This window comes from Salvelinus namaycush, chromosome 8 (genome assembly GCF_016432855.1).
Source record: "Salvelinus namaycush isolate Seneca chromosome 8, SaNama_1.0, whole genome shotgun sequence".
Lineage (NCBI taxonomy): Eukaryota > Metazoa > Chordata > Actinopteri > Salmoniformes > Salmonidae > Salvelinus > Salvelinus namaycush.
Genome location: NC_052314.1, coordinates 27,603,531 through 27,629,121, shown reverse-complemented (window position 1 = coordinate 27,629,121; position 25,591 = coordinate 27,603,531). Strand labels below are relative to the sequence as shown.

The window sequence follows — 25,591 nt, the reverse complement described above, 5'->3', positions numbered from 1 at the left end:
ACTACCAACAAACTGATGTTCGCACTAAGACCGCACTCAACGAGCTGTATAGGGCCATAAGCAAACAAGAAAATGTACATTCAGAGGCGCCATTTCTCATGGCTAGTGATTTGACCTCATTTTTACCGGCATGTCACCTGTGCAACTAGAGGCGACAAAACTCTAGATCACCTTCACTCCACACACAGAAACACATACAAGGCCCTCCCTTTGGTAAATCAGGCCATAACTCTATCCTCCTGCTTCCTGCTTACAATCAAAAACTCAAACAGGAAGTACCAGCTGAATACGGAAGTGGTCCAATGAAGCAGATGCTAAGCTACAGGACTGTTTCGCTAGCACAGACTGGGATTCATCCGATTAACATTGAGGAGTTTACCACATCAGTCACCAGCTTCATCAATAAGTTGCATGGTCACTTTGTGTCAAAATGCAGCCGAGATCTACCGCTCCATAATATGGACTTGGTCTTTTACCAAATAGGGCTATCTTCTCTATACCACCCCTACCTTTTTACAACACAACTGATTGGCTCAAATGCATCAAGAAGGAAATCAATTCCACTAATTAACTTTTAACAAGGCACACCTGTTAATTGAAATGCATTCCAGGTGACAATCTCATGAAGCTGGTTGAGAGAATGCCAAAAGTGTGCAAAGCTGTCATCAAGGCAAAGGGTGGCTACTTTGAAGAATCTCAAATCTAAAATATATTTTGATTTGTTAAGCATTTTTTTGGTTACTACATAAATACATGTTTCATTTCATAGTGTTGATGTCTTCACTATTATTCTACAATGTAGAAAATAGTCTAAATAAATAGAAACTCTTGAATGAGTTGGTGTGTCCAAACTTTTGACAGGTACTGTATGCAACATGAACCTAATATACTGAACAAAAATATAAACACAGCATGTAAAGTGTTGGTCCCATGTTTCATGAGCTGAAGTAACAAATCCTAAAAATGTTCCAATCTCACAAAAAGCTTATTTCTCTCAAATCTTGTACATAACGTTGTTTACATCCGTATTAGTGAACATTTCTCCTTTGCCAAGAGAATCCATCCACCTGACAGGTGTGGCATATCAAGAAGCTGATTAAACAGCATGATCATTACACAGGTGCACCTTGTGCTGGGGGCAATAAAAGGCCACTCTAAAATGTGCAGTTTTGTCACACAACACAATGCCACAGATGTCTCAAGTTTTGAGGGAGCGTGCAATTGGCATGCTGACTGCAGGAATGTCCACCAGAGCTGTTGCCAGATAATTTAATGTTAATTTTTCTACCATAAGCTGCCTCCAACATTGTTTCAGAGAATTTGGCAGTACGTCCAACCAGCCTCACATCCGCAAACCACGTGTATGGCGTCGTGTGGGCGAGTGGTTCGCTGAGTGCCCAATGGAGGCAGTGGGGTTATGGTATGGGCTCATATATATGCTACGGACAATGAACACAATTGCATTTTATCGATGGCAATTTGAATGCAGAGAGATACTGTGACGACATCCTAAGGACCCATTTCTATTCATCCGCCGCCATCACCTCATGTTTCAGAATGATAATGCATGGCCCCATGTCGCAAGGATCTGTACCCAATTCCTGGAAGCTGAAAATGTCCCAGTTCTTCCATGGCCTGCATACGCTACTCACCAGACATGTCACCTATTGAGAATATTTGGGATGCTCTGGATCCACTTCCCGCCAATACTTCGCACAGCCATTGAAGAGGAGTGGGACAACATTCCACAGGCCACAATCAACAGCCTAATCAACTCCATGTGAAGAAGATGTGTTGTGCTGCATGAGGCAAATGGTTGTCATACCAGATACGGCCCGATTTTTCTGATCCACGCCCCTAACTTTTCTGTGACCAACAGATGCATATCTGTATTCCCAGTCATGTGAAATCCATAGATTAGAACCTAATTTATTTATTTCAATTGACTGATTTCCTTAAATGAACTGTAACTCTTAAATTGTTGCGTTATGTTTATATTTTTGTTCAGCGTACAGTTCTGTAGGAATGAGGTTTGTGCAGTAGGCCTACTACATTATCACAGCATATTGGCTATGGATGGCCTGACAATATTGTTATTTCAGGTGGGACGGGTGTCCTGACTCTTTGTGGTCAATAAAGATCCCATGGCACTTATCGTGAGAGTAGGGGTGTTAACCCCGGTGTCCTGGCTAATTTCCCAATCTGGCCCTCATACTATCATGGCAACCTTATCATCCCCAGCTTCCAACATTGATCCCCGCTCCTCTCCCCTGTAACTATTTCCCAGGTTGATGCAGTCAATGAGAATGGTCTCAGTCAACTTACTTGGGGAAATAACGGTAAAAAAAAAATATATATATATATATTTTATTTCAAAACATGAGCTATGATAAAGAAAATATCAGTTTTATTGCATGGTAGGAACATCTGAGCATAAATTTAAATAATTAGCTTTCCTGGACTGATGGTAGGCTACCTCTATCTGATGATCAGTCCTGGAGGAGGGGGGAAGCAGCAGAGGATCCAGCAGCAGAGGATCCAACAGCAGAGGATCCAGCAGCAGAGGATCCAACAGCAGAGGGTCTGTCTCTCTCGTTTCCTCCAGTGAGACTGACCATCAGATGCAGCTAGCCTACAATCAGTACAGTAAAGCAAATTGTTTAATTGCGGTTTCGGTTCAAATCTTTAAAAATGATCACCGTTCTTGATTTTGATTGCTGTAACAACACAGATATAAAACTATCAATAAAAGTCCCATGATGGTAGTGACTGCCCATTTAATACTTAACACTTATTAACTATAATTTATTCACACTGCTTTACTTTAATCAAATACTGTAATTCAGTTGTGTATATTACATTTGTTATATTTGATGACTTTATTATTTCATTCCAAGTCATCATCTCATCTCTATAGAGCTGCTGCCTATGCTGTTTGACAAAATCACTATTTTAGTAGTTCTTCAACATAAATAAAGAATACTTTTATGACTTCTGAATACCAACTATCAATCACTTAGATAATGTTTTTGTAGGTAGAGTAACTTTCAAAGCAACTGCTCTATCCCTTTCAATCATGCATTCTTACGTAGCAGGCGTAAAAGAAACCCAGACCGGACAAGTAGGCGCGCATTGAATTATGGTCATTGTAGTTAATTACCACGTTTTCTGCTCTAAACTATGTTGAATATTGGCCTGTTGGAAACTACAACTCCTTATTACATCGCACAGTTCGGACTTGATCTGATGTGCCCATTGAGCTTACAGAAAGAAAGTAAAAAAATTCAACATGAACTCCCCACAGGGGTGTGTACTTAGTCCCCTTCTGTACTCCCTGTTCACCCACAACTGCGAGGAAAAACACGACTCCAACACCATCATTAAGTTTGCTGACGACACGACAGTGGTAGGCCTGATCACCGACAACAATGAGACAGCCTATAGGGAGGAGGTCAGAGACCTGGCCGTGTGGTGCCAGGACAACAACCTCTCCCTCAATGTGAGCAAGACAAAGGAGCTAATCGTGGACTACAGGAAAAGGCGGGCCGAACAGACCCCCATTAACATCAACGGGGCTGTTAATGGGGGCCTGCCATTCAGGACCTCTATACCAGGCGATGTCAGAGGAAGGCCCAAAAATGGTCAAAGACTCCAGCCACCCAAGCCATAGACTGTTCTCTCTGCTACCGCATGGCAAGCGGTACCAAGTCACCAAGTCTGGAACCAACCAGAACCTGAAAAGCTTCTACCCCCAAGTCAAAAAATGGATAAATAGCTAATTAAATGGCTACCCAGACTAGCTGCATTGACCCTGACTCTCTTGCACTGATTCTATGCACACACACTGGACTCAACACCACACACACTGGACTCAACACCACACACACTGGACTCAACACCACACACACTCACACCCCAACACACTACATACGACGACACATATATAATATGTGCACATATGCATACTGATGCCACACTCACACACACACACTCACACACACTTTCACATACACTGCCGCAACGGTCTATTATCTATCCTGTTGCCTAGTCACTTTACCCCCTACCTACAGTATATGTACAGTGGGGCAAAAAAGTATTTAGTCAGCCACCAATTGTGCAAGTTCTCCCACTTAAAAATATGAGAGAGGCCTGTAATTTTCATCATAGGTACACTTCAACTATGACAGACAAAATGAGAATTTTTTTTCCAGAAAATCACATTGTAGGATTTTATATGAATTTATTTGCAAATTATGGTGGAAAATAAGTATTTGGTCACCTACAAACAAGCAAGATTTCTGGCTCTCACAGACCTGTAACTTCTTCTTTAAGAGGCTCCTCTGTCCTCCACTCGTTACCTGTATTAATGGCACCTGTTTGAACTTGTTATCAGTATAAAAGACACCTGTCCACAACCTCAAACAGTCACACGCCAAACTCCACTATGGCCAAGACCAAAGAGCTGTCAAAGGACACCAGAAACAAAATTGTAGACCTGCACCAGGCTGGGAAGACTGAATCTGCAATAGGTAAGCAGCTTGGTTTGAAGAAATCAACTGTGGGAGCAATTATTAGGAAATGGAAGACATACAAGACCACTGATAATCTCCCTCGATCTGGGGCTCCACGCAAGATCTCACCCCGTGGGGTCAAAATGATCACAAGAACGGTGAGCAAAAATCCCAGAACCACACGTGGGGACCTAGTGAATGACCTGCAGAGAGCTGGGATCAAAGTAACAAAGCCTACCATCAGTAACACACTACGCCGCCAGGGACTCAAATCCTGCAGTGCCAGATGTGTCCCCCTGCTTAAGCCAGTACATGTCCAGGCCCGTCTGAAGTTTGCTAGAGAGCATTTGGATGATCCAGAAGAAGATTGGGAGAATGTCATATGGTCAGATGAAACCAAAATATAACTTTTTGGTAAAAACTCAACTCGTCGTGTTTGGAGGACAAAGAATGCTGAGTTGCACCCAAAGAACACCATACCTACTGTGAAGCATGGGGGTGGAAACATCATGCTTTGGGGCTGTTTTTCTGCAAAGGGACCAGGACGACTGATCCGTGTAAAGGACAGAATGAATGGGGCCATGTATCGTGAGATTTTGAGTGAAAACCTCCTTCCATCAGCAAGGGCATTGAAGATGAAACGTGGCTGGGTCTTTCAGCATGACAATGATCCCAAACACACCGCCCGGGCAACGAAGGAGTGGCTTCGTAAGAAGCATTTCAAGGTCCTGGAGTGGCCTAGACAGTCTCCAGATCTCAACCCCATAGAAAATCTTTGGAGGGAGTTGAAAGTCCGTGTTGCCCAGCAACAGCCCCAAAACATCACTGCTCTAGAGGAGATCTGCATGGAGGAATGGGCCAAAATACCAGCAACAGTGTGTGAAAACCTTGTGAAGACTTACAGAAAACGTTTGACCTCTGTCATTGCCAACAAAGGGTATATAACAAAATATTGAGATAAACTTTTGTTATTGACCAAATACTTATTTTCCACCATAATTTGCAAATAAATTCATAAAAAATCCTACAATGTGATTTTCTGGATTTTTTTTCTCATTTTGTCTGTCATAGTTGAAGTGTACCTATGATGAAAATTACAGGCCTCTCTCATCTTTTTAAGTGGGAGAACTTGCACAATTGGTGGCTGACTAAATACTTTTTTGCCCCACTGTACATAGCTACCTCAATTACCTCGTACCACTGCACATCAACTCAGTACTGGCACTTCCTGTATATAGCCATGTTATTTGTACTCGTTATTGTTATTCATTATTCACTGTGTATTTATTCCTTGTGTCACTATTTACATTTTTTAAATGTTTTTTGAATCTTTAGGTCTGCATTGTTGGAAAAGGACCCATAAGTAAACATGACTTAGTCTACACCTGTTATTTATGAAGCATGAGACAATTATTATTATTTTGAATTGATTTGAGCTCATCCGTTCTACCCGTCGTCTCTGTACAGCAGTGCTATTCCTACAACTCAGAATGATATTTTTCACAAACGTTTCATCTCTCCATCTCAGTGCCTTGTGCCTACACTATCACTCTTTTAAATGTCAGACGTTTGATCTCTCCATCTCTCTTTTTTACCCTCTGTGTCTGGAGCGGTAGGACACTTCCAGGATGGCGATGGAGAGAGAGAGATGGTCCTCAGGCACTTCCTTGCGGTGCTTGGCTGCACTTTTATTATTTCGTCATGGTCTGTCTAGGGTCTAGCGCTTTTGATACAGTCCTAACTCAACCCTGTATGGCAGACCAATGTAAGACACAGTCCTAACTCAACCCTGTATGACAGACCAATGTAAGATACAGTCCTAACTCAACCCTGTATGGCAGACCAATGTAAGATACAGTCCTAACTCAACCCTGTATGGCAGACCAATGTAAGACACAGTCCTAACTCAACCCTGTATGGCAGACCAATGTAAGACACAGTCCTAACTCAACCCTGTATGGCAGACCAATGTAAGATACAGTCCTAACTCAACCCTGTATGGCAGACCGATGTAAGATACAGTCCTAACTCAACCCTGTATGGCAGACCAATGTAAGATACAGTCCTAACTCAACCCTGTATGGCAGACCAATGTAAGACACAGTCCTAACTCAACCCTGTATGGCAGACCAATGTAAGATACAGTCCTAACTCAACCCTGTATGGCAGACCAATGTAAGATACAGTCCTAACTCAACCCTGTATGGCAGACCAATGTAAGATACCGTCCTAATTCAACCCTGTATGGCAGACCAATGTAAGACACAGTCCTAATTCAACCCTGTATGGCAGACCAATGTAAGACACAGTCCTAACTCAACCCTGTATGACAGACCAATGTAAGACACAGTCCTAACTCAACCCTGTATGGCAGACCAATGTAAGACACAGTCCTAACTCAACCCTGTATGGCAGACCAATGTAAGACACAGTCCTAACTCAACCCTGTATGGCAGACCAATGTAAGATACAGTCCTAACTCAACCCTGTATGGCAGACCAATGTAAGATACCGTCCTAATTCAACCCTGTATGGCAGACCAATGTAAGATACAGTCCTAACTCAACCCTGTATGGCAGACCAATGTAAGATACAGTCCTAACTCAACCCTGTATGGCAGACCAATGTAAGATACAGTCCTAACTCAACCCTGTATGGCAGACCAATGTAAGATACAGTCCTAATTCAACCCTGTATGGCAGAACAATGTAAGATACAGTCCTAATTCAACCCTGTATGGCAGACCAATGTAAGATACAGTCCTAACTCAACCCTGTATGGCAGACCAATGTAAGATACAGTCCTAACTCAACCCTGTATGGCAGACCAATGTAAGATACAGTCCTAATTCAACCCTGTATGGCAGACCAATGTAAGATACAGTCCTAACTCAACCCTGTATGGCAGACCAATGTAAGATACAGCAGGATGCTAGAGAGGGAGATTGAAGGAGACGGGTGATTGAAGAGAGGGTGATTGAAAGAAAATAAGAACATAGGAATGGAAAGATACTGTAAACAGGAGTTCAAAGATGAAAGAGTTGTAAAAAAGATTTGTAAGTAAAACATACTGAAAATGTTGATGGAGGAGAGACCATGTGACCATGCACGTTGGTCTGTCTGGGTTATCAGACCAGTTACCGGGCAGAGTGAAATGGAGCAGGGAGCTCTTAGTTGTCTCCATAACGTGGTGATGTTTTTAAGGCTTGTTTAGGGGCTGAGGTTTGGAGAGTTGTTGGAGGCTGGATGGGGTATTAGGGATGTGTTTAGCATCTGGTCAGGAAGAGAGATGATCAGGACGGATGAGGAAGAGGCATTTTCACGGTATGGAGACGAGGGAGGTTCAGCGTTTTCTCTTTTTTTATTTTTTTTTATTTTTTAACTTGATTTGTTATCATACAAGGCCCTTTTTTGCTCTAGATTGCAGGAAATGGCAAATCTCTTGAGTCCAAAGGGGATTCAAAAATGGTGAACCAATGCTTTAAGGGTCTGTGTGTGGGGGGCGGGGTTGCAGTCTGAACACGGACATTTATACAATCAGAGTGTCAGGACTCCAACAAACGCTATTCTATCACAACCTGTCGTTGAGGTTTGACAAAAGGCTTCACCTTGAACATAAATTCAGAGGCATTCAGAAACCGACACTTAGAAAACAGCTGCACCTATTCTAAACTTCTGCAGCACTTTTAGCCGTGTACATGGAAGAACACACAATGTATGTCAGAAAAACAACTGCTGTGTAGGCTGTGTACCTTGGCTGACTATAGTCCAACACTCTACACACGCACACATACACACACCGTCTCCACCCCCTCTCCTAATCACACACATGGGCTTTCTTGTGAAGTCTCAGCCTGGGCTGATTTGATTAGAGCTGTGTTATTGTAGTTCTGAGTTATTGTATCTCTGAGTTTATTGTAGATATATCTTGTGATTACTCTGAGTTATCATAACTGGAATAAGAATAGGAGCTCTTATCTTCCCAGACTGGGAGGAGAGAGACTGAGGGTCAGAGTGTTCTGGAATTGAGGAACGGAATCACACCCTGAGAAGCAGAGGGGGAGAGAGAGGTAAGAAGACGAGAGAGAGGTAGGAAGGATGAGGTAGAGAGACCTACAAAGAGGTATAGAGAGAGGTAGCGAGAACATTTTAGAGCGAAGCACACACAAAGAGGTAGGGAGAATACTGCATGAGTGGATATTCCATTCGAACCCTCTCTCTCTGCTGCTGCCACAGTGGTTTTCTGCTGAGCTGTTGGCTCTGGGAAAGTTTGTCCTGTGGAGACTAGACTGCCTCCCCCCTGGTTTAATGTTGTTTGTATTGTTCAGTTTCACCGTGTGTGTGTGTAGAACGAGTGTCAGCAGACATGGGCGTGTGTTTTCACACACACACAAAGACCAATGTGCTGTGCACCCATCAGCCTGCCACTCTGTCTCCACCCTGACTACCCCATGTAAACACACTCCCTCTGCCAGCAACCTCTCTCAGGGCAGAGGTGTGTGTGTGTGTGTGTGTGTGTGTGTGTGTGTGTGTGTGTGTGTGTGTGAGTGTGTGAGTGTGAGTGTGAGTGTGAGTGTGAGTGTGAGTGTGAGTGTGAGTGTGAGTGTGAGTGTGTGTGTGTGTGTGTGTGTGTGTGTGCGTGTGCGTGTGTGCGCTTGTGCGTGCAAAAGAGAGCGGGCGGTGCAAAACAAATGATATGTATGTGGTTTCAGAGCTGGACGGAGAGAGTGAGGGTGTGTCGTATACAATCCTGTTCCATGTGAGAGCAGGTCTTCTATCCTGTAATATCCTCAGTATTAGCGCTGGTGTCATTTTAGGGAAATGGGTGTGAGGATGTGTGTGTCTGGAAGGATCAGTGTATGTCTGACTAAACTTTCTCAGTCTTTGGCTACCGCATGTTGTGTTCGACCCCTCCCTTCTAACAGGCACACACTATAGTATGACCGTTGGTGTGAGGAACCATTCCTCCTATTTGTCAATTATTTAATGAGGCCTGCATGTTGGATGATGTGTCCAGCCAGCTGTCAATCACACAGCTCCGTCCTTCATCGTCATGTTGAAAACTCCATTTATATGGAAGTTCGCAAGTGCCTTGTGAACACGGCTCTCAATATGAATGTGTGTGTTTGTCATTGTGAAGATATGGTCCTGTGTGTGTGTGTGTGTGTGTGTGTGTGTGTGTGTGTGTGTGTGTGTGTGTGTGTGTGTGTGTGTGTGTGTGTGTGTGTGTGTGTGTGTGTGTGTGTGTGTGTGTGTGTGTGTGTGTGTGTGTGTGTGTGTGTGTGTGTGCGTGCGTGCGTCTTCTGGTGTCAGCACTCGGCAGTGATTTGGTGGAACTGTGTAGTTACAACTAGTCTGTGTTAGCAGCACTGACAGAGGTGTGCTGTGTGTGCAGAAAGAAATCATGATAATAATAATTGACTCGTAAATATGAGCTTTATGAGTCACCTCACAGTAGCGGTCGCCGGGGACGACCATCCAGCCAACGGCACGTACACCCCCTTCACCTATGCTATAATATCTCTCCTTATACGTCTCCTTTTCTTGTTTGTGCTGTTTATTTCTCGCTCTCTCTTTATCTCGCCCAAGTCCACTGCATCTTTAATCAGAAGTCCTGAATCTTTTGGATTTTTCTGTTTTTCACAATCTTATTTTTTCCCATAGACATCGAGGAAGACGTTTCTGTGCTTGTTGACTCATGTTTGTTGATTCTCCCCATAATTTTCTTCCACAATTACATGCTGCAGGCTAGATGTGTCTCTGTGATTGTGTAAGTGCAGGATTGTAAATTTGTGTCTGTTTGTGCGCCAGTGGCGGTCGGTGCCATTTAAGATAAGGGAAGACTAATGTTTTTTTAATGAGCATGGCCTTGTTTCTATTACAGCATATTGGATGACTGTCATTCATATTCCATTCACCCAGTTCAATGTAACATCGATAGGTTTAGGCTACTACATTATACTCAAATTTTCCCTGTACCCATCATGAGGTTGCTACAACCTAGCCTATAAATTAGTTTTTAACAGGTCGAGATACAAATTGGAGCAATCAAGGTAATGATGTGACAGACAGTAAAACATTAAATTTCGCCTTGCACACTCTTGCCTGCATCTAGCTTATCTCGGGTGTAATTATTAGTCCAAACTAAAACGAGTGTTTCCGTTGGACAAATTCAGCTAGGTCCATCCCTGTTTCGTTCCGTTTGCTTCCGTTTTAAGAAACGTTTTGCAACAGAATCGGCGGAATGAATACACCCCTGATCACCCGCACACACAGTTCACTTTCATAGCAGTCACATAGGCCTACAGTATCATCACTTTGTTCGCTGTATAATTTATTATCGTATCTACATGCTCTCCTCCTCTCACCTTTTCCCTTCGCTTGTGGACTTCAGTGCACAACACAACAACTGTCTGTGACCAGGAAACAACAAAAAAACCTCTCCCAAGCCAAACCTTCATACTGTACCATAACCGCTAACCCGCTACACAGCCTACATTGTCACCATATTAGCTAACGTCATAGTCAACATAGCTACTAGAACTAATGCGTTAGTAAACCTACTATCCAATCCATGTGTACAATCATGCAGTACAGTGTAGGCTATAGCAAGCAGTTTAGCAGTTGGTGGCAATACATTTATACAACTGAAAGCTTACCTTGACTTGGAAGAGTTGCAGTGTTGGATAGCCTTAGCCAGCTAGCTAACAAAAATAGCATTCCTCTCTGTTTGAGTCAGGTTGTTGAGTAGGCTAAATTAGCTGCATTAGCTAGCTGAGTAAGTGGAAGGTAAACTAAGAAGAACAAAAAATACAACGAAATATAGCTATCTCTCTCGCTCTGTCTTTCTCTCTGTAGCTTCTCCTTAAAGAAATTCATTTGTTCAACACTGTGAAACTATCGTCTTTCTCTGACATTTTATGCACTGCAGTGCTAGCTAGCTGTAGCTTATGCTTTCAGTACTAGATTCATTCGCTGATTGATTGGATGGACAACATGCCAGTTCATGCTGCAAGAGTTCTTATAGGTTGGAGGACGTCCTCCGGAAGTCGTCATAGATACTGTGTAAGTCTGTGGAAGGGGGTGAGAACCATGAGCCTCCTAGGTTTTGTATTGAAGTCGATTGAAGAAACTAGCTGTCCTCCGGCTACACCATGGTGCTACCCTACAGAGTGCTGTTGAGGCTACTGTAGACCTTCTTTGCAAAACAGTGTGTTTTAGTCAGTTATTTGGTGACGTGAATATATTTAGGATAGTTTTATCGAAAAAAAGAAAAAAAATCTTCTGAAATTCATTCCCTTCCTCCTCTAAGGAGCCTCCACTGGTGTGCGCGGCTGCACAGTCACGTATGTGAGTGTGTGTGCCTGTGCATGCATGTGTGTGTGTGTGTGTAAGCTGTATTTAGCCGTTTCCTGTGTATAGCTCTGGCAGGCAGATGAGTGTAAATGTTTGTAGAAGCGTAGGCGTATGGAGGTGTGTTTGTGAGGAGTCTGTATGATAGTGATGCAGGTTGAGGTAAACAGATGCAGTCCTCAGTGTAATCCAAGTCAGACAGGGTCAGATTGAAGGGGGAAGAAGGTTGAGGGGATAGAGTGGACTGGGATGGAGACTTTGTTTATATGCACACTCACGGCAAAGCCCCCCCTCCTACCCATCAAGCAGATGTGCAGATGTTGAGCCTCTTGCTCTCTGTCAGACACACACGTGCACACACACACACATTGTAAACACAGGGTTACCTCTGTGACCCCTGTACAACTGTGGGGGTTGTAAGTGGGGTACTGCTCCTCCTCATTTATGTACCCCCCCCCCCCCCTTCGCTAAGGGACTGGCAGTGTCAGCAACACAGCTGTTCATAAACGGTCTCAACCCTAGTATTCTAACCAATGAGACACTGCCGTGTACTCTTAAAGCCTTGGCAAAGTTTTATACAAAGTGTAAGATGCCACACCCTGGCTGGACACTATGCAGCAATGGCAGTTAGGACTGAATGAATATCCATAGCTGTGACATACCGTTGAAGTCAACAGTGGAGAATGTGCAGTCGCAAAGCAACGGCACACAGGAAACACACACGGCTAATAGTCCAAAAATGATACTATTATTCAAATGATATGGTCCCTGTCTAATAAAGACTTCCTCCTCTCCTCTTCCCTACCTGTGTTAGAGTGATGTGGCTCATGCATGGTGTAATACTGACCCCCACTGGCTCACTATAGAACCGTCTGGACAACTGTGAACAAACAAACTGAAAGGCTCTCACATCTATGTGCGCACACACATTTCCTCTCTTGACCACTCACACACTCACACACCCGCCCATGCATACATGTTTTTGCTCTCTCTTAAACACACTAGTTAGCTCACACACACTCGCTCTCAAACACACACACTCGCTCTCATTCAGATTCAAAGTGAATGAAGGCACAACTCTTATTGTGAAAAAGCCGTCCCTCCCCTCCTTTGTACTGCTCACACTCATAGTTATCCACTGCTCCCTCCCTCCTCTCTATGCCCCCCCCCCCCCCCCCCCCCCCCCCCCCCCCCAGACACTGAAACTGAAATCAGATGGGCTAGCTTAACCTTTTTAAACACTAAGTGTAGTTTCTCGCTGAGAAAAATTAAGGTTCTGTTGTTATATGAATTGTCTCTCTGGAGAAGTGTCCGCTAAATTACTTAAATGTATAACGAGGGAGAGAGAGCAACTGAAGGAGAGATGAATAGGAGAGAGTGAGTTTTTTTTTTTTTTTTGCTCTGAATCTTAGTGGGAAGGCTACACACTCTGTTTCACTTAGTCCTGAAAGGGTATTTTTGCCTCGAACTTTTCGCTCTGCTGGCACCACCAGAATATATGAGGGCTGGTTGTTAGGGACTGTAAAACCTTGGCTTTACCAGAATGATGTGTAGTAGAATCATGTGTACCTGTGTGTAAATCAGTGTGCGAGTGATTCAGAATCTCTCTCGCTCCCCGTATGAGAGAAGTGCGGGAGTTTTTACATGGCCCAGGGGTTTGCGGCTGAATAGAAACTATCATCTGATGAATTACGCCGTAACGTGTTGCAGCCGAGCTTCACCAATTCCCCCCCGTCTCCAAACACTTGGATGTTTACATGTAGAACTTGAGGTTATTGAACTTGAAGTTCATGACATAAACTAAAAGTATTTTTGCGCACGTGGATTATTGAGCAATGGAGAACTGTGCCATAGATTCTGTAGATTAAAATATGGAGTTTAGAACAATATGGAGTTTAGGGTTGTGTGTGTTATGTGTTATGAAAAGTGTGTTTGATATGTCATAGTGTGTGTGGTGTGCCTGGCCGGCTGAGGTCTAAGTGCGGCCACAGTGACCAGTGTGTGGCTAGCGGCGGTGACATGGTGGAGCGTGGGGGCTGTGTGTCGCGTGTGTCTGTGTATGTGTCCTGTATACAGTCGGCACTAAATTACAGCCTCTGAACACAAACACACAGAGAGAGAGAGAGAGAGCGACTCTGAAAGAGAGCGAGAGATTCTGAAAGAAAGAGAGAGACATTCTGAGAGAGATTCTGAAATAAACATTCTGAAAGAGAGAGAGATTCTGAAATAGAGATTCTGAAAGAGAGAGAGAGATTCTGAAGGAGAAAGAGAGAGAGATTCTGAAGGAGAAAGAGAGAGAGATTCTGAAAGAGAGAGATTCTGAAAGAGAGAGAGAGATTCTGAGAGAGAGAGAGATTCTGAGAGAGAGAGAGAGAGAGAGATTCTGAGAGAGAGAGAGAGAGAGAGAGAGAGAGAGAGAGAGAGAGAGAGAGAGAGAGAGATTCTGAGAGAGAAAGAGAGATATTCTGAGAGAGAGAGATTCTGAAAGACAGAGAGAGAGAGAGATATTCTGAAAGAGAGTGAGAGATTCTGAAAGAGATTCTGTGAGAGAGGTATTCTGAGAGAGAGAGAGAGAGAGAGAGAGAGAGAGAGGTATTCTGAAAGAGGGAGAGAGAGATTCTGAAAGACAGAGAGAGAGATTCTGTGAGAGAGAGAGAGAGAGAGAGATTCTGAGAGAGAGAGATTCTGAAAGACAGAGAGAGGTTCTGAAAGACAGAGAGGTTCTGAAAGAGAGAGATTCTGAAAGACAGAGAGAGGTATTCTGAAAGACAGAGAGAGAGATTCTGAAAGACATAGAGAGAGATTCTGAAAGACAGAGAGAGGGATTCTGAAAGACAGAGAGAGGTATTCTGAGAGAGAGAGATTCAGAAAGACAGAGAGAGGGATTCTGAAAAACAGAGAGAGGTATTCTGAGAGAGAGAGATTCTGAAAGACAGAGAGAGATTCTGAAAGACAGAGAGAGGGATTCTGAAAGACAGAGAGAGGGATTCTGAAAGACAGAGAGAGGTATTCTGAGAGAGAGGGATTCTGAAAGAGATATTCTGAAAGCGAGGTTCTGAGAGAGAGAGATTCTAAGAGAGAGAGAGATTCTGAGAGAGAGAGAGAGAGAGAGAGAGAGAGAGAGAGAGAGAGAGAGAGAGAGATTCTGAAAGAGAGAGAGAGATTATGAGAGAGAGAGATTCTGAGAGAGAGAGAGAGATTCTGAAAGAGAGAAAGATTCTGAGAGAGAGAGATTCTGAGAGAGAGATTCTGAAAAAGAGAGAGAGAGATTATGAGAGAGATTCTGAAAGAGAAAGAAGATTCTGATTAAATGAGAGATTCTGAAAGAGAGAGAGAGATTATGAGAGAGATTCTGAAAGAGAAAGAAGATTCTGATTAAATGAGAGATTCTGAAAGAGAGAGAGGTATTCTGAAAGACAGCGAAAGAGAGATTCTGAGAGCGAGAGATTTTGAAAGACAGAGATTCTAAAAGACAGACAGACAGACAGACAGACAGACAGACAGACAGACAGACAGACAGACAGACAGACAGACAGACAGACAGACAGAGGGGGATTCTGAAAGACAGAGACAGACAGACACAGAGAGACCGAGCGAGGGATTCTGAAAGCAAACAGCCAGAGAGAGAGGGATTCTGAAAGCAAACAGCCAGAGAGACATACAGCCAGAGAGAGAGAGAGGGGGATTCTGAAAGCAAACAGCCAGAGAGACATATAGCCAGAGAGAGAGAGAGGGGGATTCTGAAAGCAAACAGCCAGAGAGACATACAGCCAGAGAGACATACAGCCAGAGAGAGAGAGAGAGGGGATTCTGAAAGCAAACAGCCAGAGAGACATACAGCCAGAGAGAGAGAGAGAGGGCGATTCTGAAAGCAAACAGCCAGAGAGACATATAGCCAGAGAGAGAGAGAGGGGGATTCTGAAAGCAAACAGCCAGAGAGACATACAGCCAGAGAGACATACAGCCAGAGAGAGAGAGAGGGCGATTCTGAAAGCAAACAGCCAGAGAGACATTACATTTACATTTACATTTAAGTCATTTAGCAGACGCTCTTATCCAGAGCGACTTACAAATTGGTGCATTCACCTTATGATATCCAGTGGAACAACCACTTTACAATAGTGCATCTAAATCTTTTAAGGGGGGGGGGGGGTTAGAAGGATTACTTTATCCTATCCTAGGTATTCCATACATATAGGGGGATTCTGAAAGAGAGAGAGAGGGCGATTCTGAAAGCAAACAGCCAGAGAGACATATAGCCAGAGAGAGAGAGAGGGGGATTCTGAAAGCAAACAGCCAGAGAGACATACAGCCAGAGAGACATACAGCCAGAGAGAGAGAGAGGGGGATTCTGAAAGCAAACAGCCAGAGAGACATATAGCCAGAGAGAGAGAGAGGGGGATTCTGAAAGCAAACAGCCAGAGAGACATACAGCCAGAGAGACATACAGCCAGAGAGAGGGGGATTCTGAAAGCAAACAGCCAGATAGACATATAGCCAGAGAGAGAGAGAGGGGGATTCTGAAAGCAAACAGCCAGAGAGACATACAGCCAGAGAGACATACAGCCAGAGAGAGAGAGAGGGGGATTCTGAAAGCAAACAGCCAGAGAGACATATAGCCAGAGAGAGAGAGAGGGGGATTCTGAAAGCAAACAGCCAGAGAGACATACAGCCAGAGAGAGAGAGAGGGGGATTCTGAAAGCAAACAGCCAGAGAGACATACAGCCAGAGAGAGAGAGATTCTGAAAGACAAACAGCCAGAGAGACATACAGCCAGAGAGAGAGAGAGGGGGATTCTGAAAGCAAGCAGCCAGAGAGACATACAGCCAGAGAGAGAGAGGGGGGGATTCTGAAAGCAAACAGCCAGAGAGACATACAGCCAGAGAGACATACAGCCAGAGAGAGAGAGAGATTCTGAAAGACAAACAGCCAGAGAGACAAACAGCCAGAGAGACATACAGCCAGAGAGACATACAGCCAGAGAGAGAGAGAGGGGGATTCTGAAAGCAAACAGACAGAGAGACATACAGCCAGAGAGAGAGAGATTCTGAAAGACAAACAGCCAGAGAGACATACAGCCAGAGAGACATACAGCCAGAGAGAGAGAGAGAGATTCTGAAAGACAAACAGCCAGAGAGACATACAGCCAGAGAGAGAGAGATTCTGAAAGACAAACAGCCAAAGAGAGAGAGATTCTGAAAGACAGACAGACAGACAGACAGACAGACAGACAGACAGACAGACAGACAGACAGACAGACAGACAGACAGACAGACAGACAGACAGACAGACAGACAGACAGACAGACAGACAGACAGACAGACAACAAGAGAGGGATTCTGAAAGACAGCCAGACAGAGAGACAGAGAGAGGGATTCTGAAAGCATACAGCCAGAGAGATATATTCTGAAAAACAGACAGACACAGACAGACAGACAGAGAGGGATTATGAGAGAGAGAGAGAGAGATATTCTGAAAGAAAGACAGACAGAGGGATTCTGACAGACAACATGGACAGAGAGAGGGATTCTGACAGACAGACAGACAGACAGACAGACAGACAGACAGACAGACAGACAGACAGACAGACAGACAGACAGACAGACAGAGGGATTCTGAGAGAGAGAGAGATTCTGAAAGACAGACAGACAGAGGGATTCAGACAGACAGACAGACAGACAGACAGACAGACAGACAGACAGACAGACAGACAGACAGACAGACAGACAGAGATAGGGATTCTGACTGACAGACAGACAGACAGACAGACAGACAGACAGACAGACAGACAGACAGACATAGAGAGGGATTCTGAAAGACAAACAGCCAGAGAGACAGACAGCCAGAGAGAGAGAGTAATTCTGAAAGACAGACAGACAGAGCGACAGAGAGAGAAGGATGGATTCTGAATGACAGACAGAGAGAGCGATTCTGAAAGACAGTGAGATGGGGATAGATTTCGAAAGAGCAAGAGATTGGCAGAGATAGCTGTTGATTGGCCGACAGTTGATGTGTGTCCCTCTCTCAGTGGGGTTGCTGGAGGTGGTCTGTCCCTGCCTCTCTGCCGCTAGTCTGACTTTGAATGAGTCCCAAGCCGAGGAGTGTGTCCAGGCCAGGCCAGCTGAGCGGAAATGGCCTGGTCTCAACACACTGTTGTTTGGAAATGCAAGCCTCATTTAAAGGGGAAGATATACGGCCCCAAGTTTCTATAAATGTAACAGGCAACAGGCTGATGGGCCCAAGCAGGCTTCACCTTACCTTTAAGAGCTTTTCCATCCCCCTTCTGGAGTCCCTATCACTCCATCTCTCTTTTTCTTTCTTTCTAAGTGTAAATGTATCCAACAATCTGCCTTTCCATATCCACTTATCTCTCAACATATTTTTCCTCATGTTTCTTTTTATTTTCCTATCCATCTCAACCCTCTTTTTCCCTCACTTGTTTTTTTTTCTCCAGACGTAATTTATTTTCTCTTACACTTTTCTCGCTCATTTTGATGCCATGTCCATTTTGAGTCTCTTTACCAGGTCGTATTGTATAGTGTGTGTTGTTGTTTGTAAGCATGTCCCAGAGCCTACCCACGGGGGACAGAGCCTACCCACGGGGGACAGAGCCTACCCACGGGGGACAGAGCCTACCCACGGGGGACAGAGCCTACCCACGGGGGACAGAGCCTACCCACGGGGGACAGAGCCTACCCACGGGGAACAGTCAGCACAGTGACTGTCTAACTCTGACTGCTTCAAAGCAGAGCCTTTGATCCTCTCCAAAGAGGCCATTTTAGGTGCTGTAAACAAGCTGGTGGAAGTACGACATGTTTTCCAGGAGACGTTAAGGAGATTCCCTGATAGACGGCTCACTGTCTCAACCCTCGTTGATCTCGCTAATTGAGAGAGCGGGAGTAGTTAAAAGACAATATACTCTGGATTAGTAGTGGCCTGTGCACTGTAAAATTGGGGATAACGGCAAGCCTGTGTTTAGAAACACAGATGGAAAGCGGTGAATAAAGATGCTGCAGAGCGTAGAGGCCAAGGGACTGCCCTTATGTCTACGGTGCATTTCCTTTGTTGTCTGTGTAGGTATGAGTGGAGCTATTCCAATGCAAATCCAATTCCATTTCCCTTCTCTGCTCGCGTCTCTTATCTCCCTCTTGGTTTTATGTTAATAGCTGGATGGCCCGAATGCAAATGAGTGTCGGATATAGAAAGCAATGACCTGTTTGTGCATTTCAGTACACACACACACACACACACACACACACACACACACACACACACACACACACACACACACACACACACACACACACACACACACACACACACACACACACACACACACACACACTAGAACCACTGTGTATAGGTAAGAGCTGGGAGCAGTTTCTCAACCATTCTTTCTCATTTCATCTACATTATGAGTGTGCTCAGTGCCAGTGGCCACAGTGTTTATAGTCTAATTTCCGCTCTCCTCTTTTAAAGACTCTGTTTGATATCCACACCTCTCACACTGGACCGAGCTATGGCCCTAAAAAGAGACAAAGGGATTCACTTTAGTTTTCCATTTCCGACAGGACTTCACACAAATTTCCATCTTCTGATAAACAGAGAGATTCCGGTGAACCAGGCTAGAATTCATCATGGTTGTCACCGTGGGTCACAGTGTGCAGTGTGTGTGTCTGTTTTTGTCTGGTTTTGGGTTGTTTACATGTTCAAAGCTCTGCCTCTCTTTGGAGTCCGGCTGCAGTTGATTATGGTTTTTCAATTTCTTCTCCAACAAATCAATAAAAAGCAAACCATGCTCACTGTGATTTAGCTCCGAGGACTTCATCATTGTCTCTTCACCTCAATATTTATGCTTTATGTTGTCAGCGAGTTGCCTGTCTCGCTTCCAGCTGCGTATGTCTGGTGTGAGTTTGTGAATGCAAATTGTTGTGGGAGCCTGCCGTGTGCGTGTCTGCTTCAGTCAAATTCAAAATAGTTTTTCATCCTCGTAGCCATAGTAAAGGCAAGCTGTCAGTCATCCAATGAAAAGTGACTCTTGACCAGTGTAGTGTCCTGCTCTGAACCTCCTCGACCTGTCCCCTCCACCTCCCTCTTTCCCCTCTCCTCCCTCTCTGCCCCTCCCCCCTCTCCTCCCTCTTGCCCCCCTCCCCCCTCTCCTCCCTCTCTGCCCCTGGGCCCAGAAAAAGGTTCATTGTGCAGCAGTGAGCGTTTGACGTCTGGTTCTAGTTAGCTCAGCTCCATCTGAAACACTCACCTTCCTCTAGGGGCTGCATCTGGAGTTGGTTTCCTGTTCGGGCTGGCTGCACTGCACTGGCCAGGGGCGGGGTTTGGCCCAGCCCTGTGATTGGGTGAGATGGAGGCTTTATGAACCCCAGGATGGATGAAACTGCCAAACACTAGTCTGTCAATCACTGACCTAACTGACAGCATCAGACCAGAGAGAGTGTTTGATTGGTGCAGATTGCCAAGCAGTTAAGTTCCGTATCTATCAGGGACTTCATGATGCGTCTGTCTCTCGTCACTGTGAGGGTATCAGCTCTCAACATTTTATCATAGCATACTCTTAGAAAAAAAGGCTTCCGAAAGGGTTCTTCGGCCGTGCTATCTAAGGTGCTATCTAGAACCTAAAAGGTTTCTTCGGCTGTTCCCATGGGAGAACCCTTTGAAGTACCATTGTTGGTTCCAGGGAAAACCCTTTTTGGTTCCAGGTAAAAATGTTTTGGGTTCCATGTGGAACCTTTTCGACAGAGGGTTCTACATGGAACTCAAAGTGGTTCTAACTGGAACCAAAAAGGGTTTTCCCTGGAACCAACAATGGTACTTCAAAGGGTTCTCCCATGGGGACAGCCGAAGAAACCTTTTAGGTTCTAGATAGCACCTTAGATAGCACGGCCGAAGAAACCTTTTAGGTTCTAGATAGCACCTTAGATAGCACGGCCGAAGAAACCTTTTAGGTTCTAGATAGCACCTTAGATAGCACGGCTAAGGTTGTATTCTTGGGTAGTTATTTCTTCTTTCAATGGAAATAGTATGTCACGATAACAAACTGTATAGTAGTAATTTAAAGGAATGGCATTATTTCAGTAATTGCGCGTCCTAATATTACCATTGTTTTGACAGTATTTACGCGGTTATTCTGTAATTGTATGTAATGATGGCATTTAGGGCATGGCGACAGGACCAGTCGATCCAGTAATGGTGTGTAATAATAACGTTAGCGTTTAGCGAGCAGGCTACAGCTTCCTGTTATTACTGCAGTAATGGTCTGGTATTGGGCTGCCCTCACTACAGCCACTAAAATACATCTCTTTTTACAGACTGAACCTTAAACTTTACATGGAATTAGCAGCATACTTTTAGAGCCTGTCGTGTGGAGACTTTTATAGTGACAGGCAGGCTAAGGGGAAGGGCTCGGTCAGAGAGGGGGCTTGGAGGGGCGAGGACGGGGGTACAGGGGCAGGGATGTCTGGCTCTAGTTGAGAGATGTCACTCTGGTAGGACCAGGTAATGCTCTATCAGAATTCCACCTCGGCTTGGCGCTGAGTGTCTGTCAGAGCCATTTCCATGGTGTAATGAACCATCATATGGTTCAATGTCTGTAAACCTGTTTCATGAAGTCTTCTGTTCTGTTGTAAGAGTGGTACTGTACCTCTACAGTGTGAACCGTAGTGCACTGATTGAGTTCCAAGCATTGCAGAGATTAGCTGTGGTGTGTGTGCGTGCGTGCGTGCGTGCGTGCGTGCGTGCGTGCGTGCGTGCGTGCGTGCGTGCGTGTGTCCTTTGAGCTTTTTGTCTTCAGGAGACATATCAAAAGCTGTGGTCAGCTGGTTGCTGGTGCCAGGACAGGACATGGAGGTTTTCGTATGGAGACAAGCACACACACACAAAACACTAATCTCTACAATGCTTGGAACTCAATCACTCTGACGACCAGCTGACGACAGCTTTTTATATGTCTCCTGAAGACAAAAAGCTCAAAGGATAAAGAAAGTGAGTGAGCGGGGAGATGGATGCAAAAAAAAAGAGTGAGAGTGAACGTGGGATTGAGAAGAAGCAAAGGTCCAGTGAAAGTTAGAAGTGGGAGGTAGAACAACAGAAACAGGAGGGGGGGGTGAGAAAGGAAAGCTGGATACACACAGACACTCGGTGCAGTTGAACCCTCCACAGAGCTCATGACTACAGGTCGGAGTTAATGTCACGTAGAGTCTGTCTTATGAGTAAGGCGAGGAGTTTCTCCTGGGCAGCTCATGTGGAAAAACTCCAGGGGGCCATAGAACCCATTTCCCGCCACTTCACCTGCTTCCCGAACCAGGCCAAGCCGTTCTCAGCCTCATGTGGTTGCTGCTGACCGTCCTCTCTGCAGGCTACAGGACAGATGAGCTCCTGGACATGTGTGGACTGACTGAGCAGCAGGAGATCCATGTCCGCTGAGAGTAGAGAGTGATGACAGAGACGAGGTGTTTACTCTGCTCGTCTTACCGTGAAACCCTGAAACCTCTTTGCTTCTCTCTCTTTCTCCTCACAGTGGAGAAAGTAAGGGAAAGAGCCCAAACATTGTCTGGCAAAAATGTGGAAGTGTGGCCTCGGAGATGTATTTGATTATGCGGTGTTTAAGGAGAAAAGGGTGTTCTGTGATTTGGTTTGTGTGTTTGAATACCCCCTGAGGGCGATGGTTGGCTGGGGCTGAGGACTAGCTGGAAGAGAACTGGTGCTCTGACACACTACAGTCATACATCTCATGTACTTTAAAAATGAGATCTCCTAGATAGATATCAAGCACTTTAAGACAGGGGTTTTCACTTGTAAAACTAGAGGGTAGTGCCAACTGTCTGGGTTTGGCCAATTTGGGCCGTCATTGTAAATAAGAATTTGTTGCCTAGTTAAATAAAGGTCAAATCAAAAAAAATTACGGTGATGTTGTTCACGGAGTAAGACCAGACTCGGATTCACACACACAGACAGTCAGTTCAGTACTGTTGCTGGTCCAGAGTGTGTTGGGTCTGATTCGCCACTCCCTGGCCCAGAACAGGGTTGTAATGGATCGGACACTGGATCCCCTCAGTGGACTAGATCAGGGCTCAGAGTTTGGAGCAGGGTAGGGAGAGAGTCTGTTTGTCTTGGTTTGGAGGAACATTGAGGTCTTAACACACAGCTCAGTCAATAAAATGTAATTTATACACAGAGGCATCCGACTACAGCTCTAGCGGATTCCCCTCACTCTTTCTCTTGTTCTTTCCCTCTCTTTCTCCCTCTCTCTCTCCTTCTCTTTCTTTCTCACTCTTTTGTACAAAACACACACCTGTGTGTATGATCTTAGCCTGGCTGTTAGACTGTGTATCGTTCTGTTTAAGAGCCTAGGGTCCACATCACGTGGGCCAGGACTGGCAGAACCAACATGGGAGCAAACTCACTCACAGCAACACAGAGAAACAGGTCACCGCTCCTAAACAGTACAGAAACACGCACCCTGTGTCTTGTGCATGCATGCAAATGATCAGGTAAATGATGTCTAATACACATTTGCATGATAAAACGAAACGGAAAATGGAGAAGAGTAAACGAGAATGAATTTACATACAACTGGATTACTCATAGTCGTAAAAAAAAGCAAACGCAAAAAAATGCCGCTCTATACAATCATTGACATTGTCTTGCTAGTTGTTGTATGTGTGTGGGGATTTGATGTGTTTTGTGTTACCCAGCTTGTAGTTTCTACTTCGTATCTCTAAAATGTGTCTTGTGCCCTGTGTGTGTTGCAGGCTCTCGGAGACTCTGACTTTGCTGGTGTTCTGAGGCAGCTGCTGCCCCTGATGAAGCCTCGTGGTGAGGAGGGGTCCAGCTCAGAGTCCAGTTCAGGTTCTCGGTTGGGGGAGGATGAGTGTGGTCCAGACGAGCTGCTGGTGCTGCTGGTCTACCTGTACTCCCTGGCTGGAGAGGCCCAGCCTGCAGACGATGAAGAGGTGGAGAAGGTGGAGAGGGAGCTGATTGGAGCGCTCACCCTGGTCGTCACCAGAGAGACGGAGCTCAGCCCGCTGCTGCAGAAACTCACCGGTTAGGAGGGGGGGGGGGGGGGTGAAGGGAACTGTGGGGTGGATCTTGGCTGATGGGGTCGCTGGTTTGCGTATGTTTCAAATAGTGGAACCTAAAATTGCACCATTCTCTTAATAAGACTCAACTGAACCAGATGCAACATATCACAAAATTATAGACTGGTTGCTTCTTTACCAACTATGGGACAAAACAGACTGGGTTGGCTTAGATGGTTGACAACATGTAAATGTTTATTGAAAACATACACTGCATTTGGAAAGTATTCAGACCCCTTGACTTTTTCCAAATTTGTCACGTTACAGCTTTATTCTAAAATTGATAATATTTATTTTTTTCCCATCAATCTACACACAATACCCCATAATGACAAAGCGAAAACAAGTTTTTATAAATGTTTGCAAATGTATTCAAAAATAAAAACAGAAATACCTTATTTACGTAAGTATTTAGACCCTTTGCTATGAGACTCGAAATTGAGCTCCGGTGCATCCTGTTTCCATTGATCATCCTTGAAATGTATCTACCACTTCAATGGAGTTCACCTGTGGTAAATTCAGTTGATTGGACATGATTTAGAAAGGCACACACCTGTCTATATAAGGTCCCACAATTGTCAGTGTTGTCAGAGCAAAAACCAAGCCTTGAGGTTGAAGGAATTGTCCGTAGAGCTCCAAGACAGGATTGTGTCGAGGCACAGATCTGGGGAAGGGTACCAAAAAATGTCTGCAGCATTAAAGGTCCCCAAGAACACAGTGGCCTTCATCATTCTTAAATGGAAGAGGTTTGGAACCACCAAGACTCTTCCTAGAGCTGGCCGACCGGCCAAACTGAGCAATCGGGGGAGAAGGGTCAGGGAGGTGACCAAGAACCCGATGGTCACTCTGACAGAGCTCCAGAGTTCCTCTGTGGAGATGGGAGAACCTTCCAGAAGGACAACCATCCACCAATCAGGCCTTTATGGTAGAGGTGCCAGACGGAAGCCACTCCTCAGTAAAAGGCACATGACAGCCCGCTTGGAGTTTGCTAAAAGGCACCTAGAGACTCTCAGATCATGAGAAACAAGATTCTCTGGTCTGATGAAACCAAGGTTGAACTCTTTGGCCTGAATGCCAAGTGTCATGTCTGGAGGATACTTGCCACCATCCCTACGGCGAAGCATGGTGGTGGCCGCATCCTGCTCCAGAGAGCTCAGGACCTTAGACTGGGGCAAAGGTTCACCTTCCAACAGGACAACAACCCTAAGCACACAGCCAAGACAACGCAGGAGTGGCTTCGGGACAAGTCTCTGAATGTCCTTGAGTGACCCAGCCAGAGCCCGAACTTCAACCCGATCGAACATCTCTGGAGAGACCTGAAAATAGCTGTGCAGTGACGCTCCCCATCCAACCTGACGGAGCTTGAGAGGATCTGCAGAGAAGATGGGAGAAACTCCCCAAATACAGGTGTGCCAAGCTTGTAGCGTCATACCCAAGAAGACTCGAGGCTGTAATCGCTGCCAAAGGTGCTTCAACAAAGTACTGAGTAAAGGGTTTGAATACTTATGTAAATGTGATTTTTTTTTAATTATACATTTGTAAAAATTTATGAAAACCTGTTTTTGCTTTGTCATTATGGGATATTGTGTGTAGATTGATGAGGGGAAAAACAATTTAATCCATTTTAGAATAAGGCTGT

At 44.9% G+C, this 25,591-nt stretch overlaps 1 protein-coding gene across 1 annotated transcript in view; it reads left to right on the top strand.

Annotated features, from left to right (window-relative positions):
* Positions 1 to 25,591, top strand: part of LOC120052578 (sec1 family domain-containing protein 2-like) — a 174,269-nt gene that overhangs the window by 62,297 nt on the left and 86,381 nt on the right. The window contains exon 5 of the mRNA XM_038999569.1: positions 23,626 to 23,917. Within this exon, the coding sequence (XP_038855497.1) occupies positions 23,626 to 23,917 (292 nt within the window). The remainder of the gene's footprint in view (positions 1 to 23,625; positions 23,918 to 25,591) is intronic.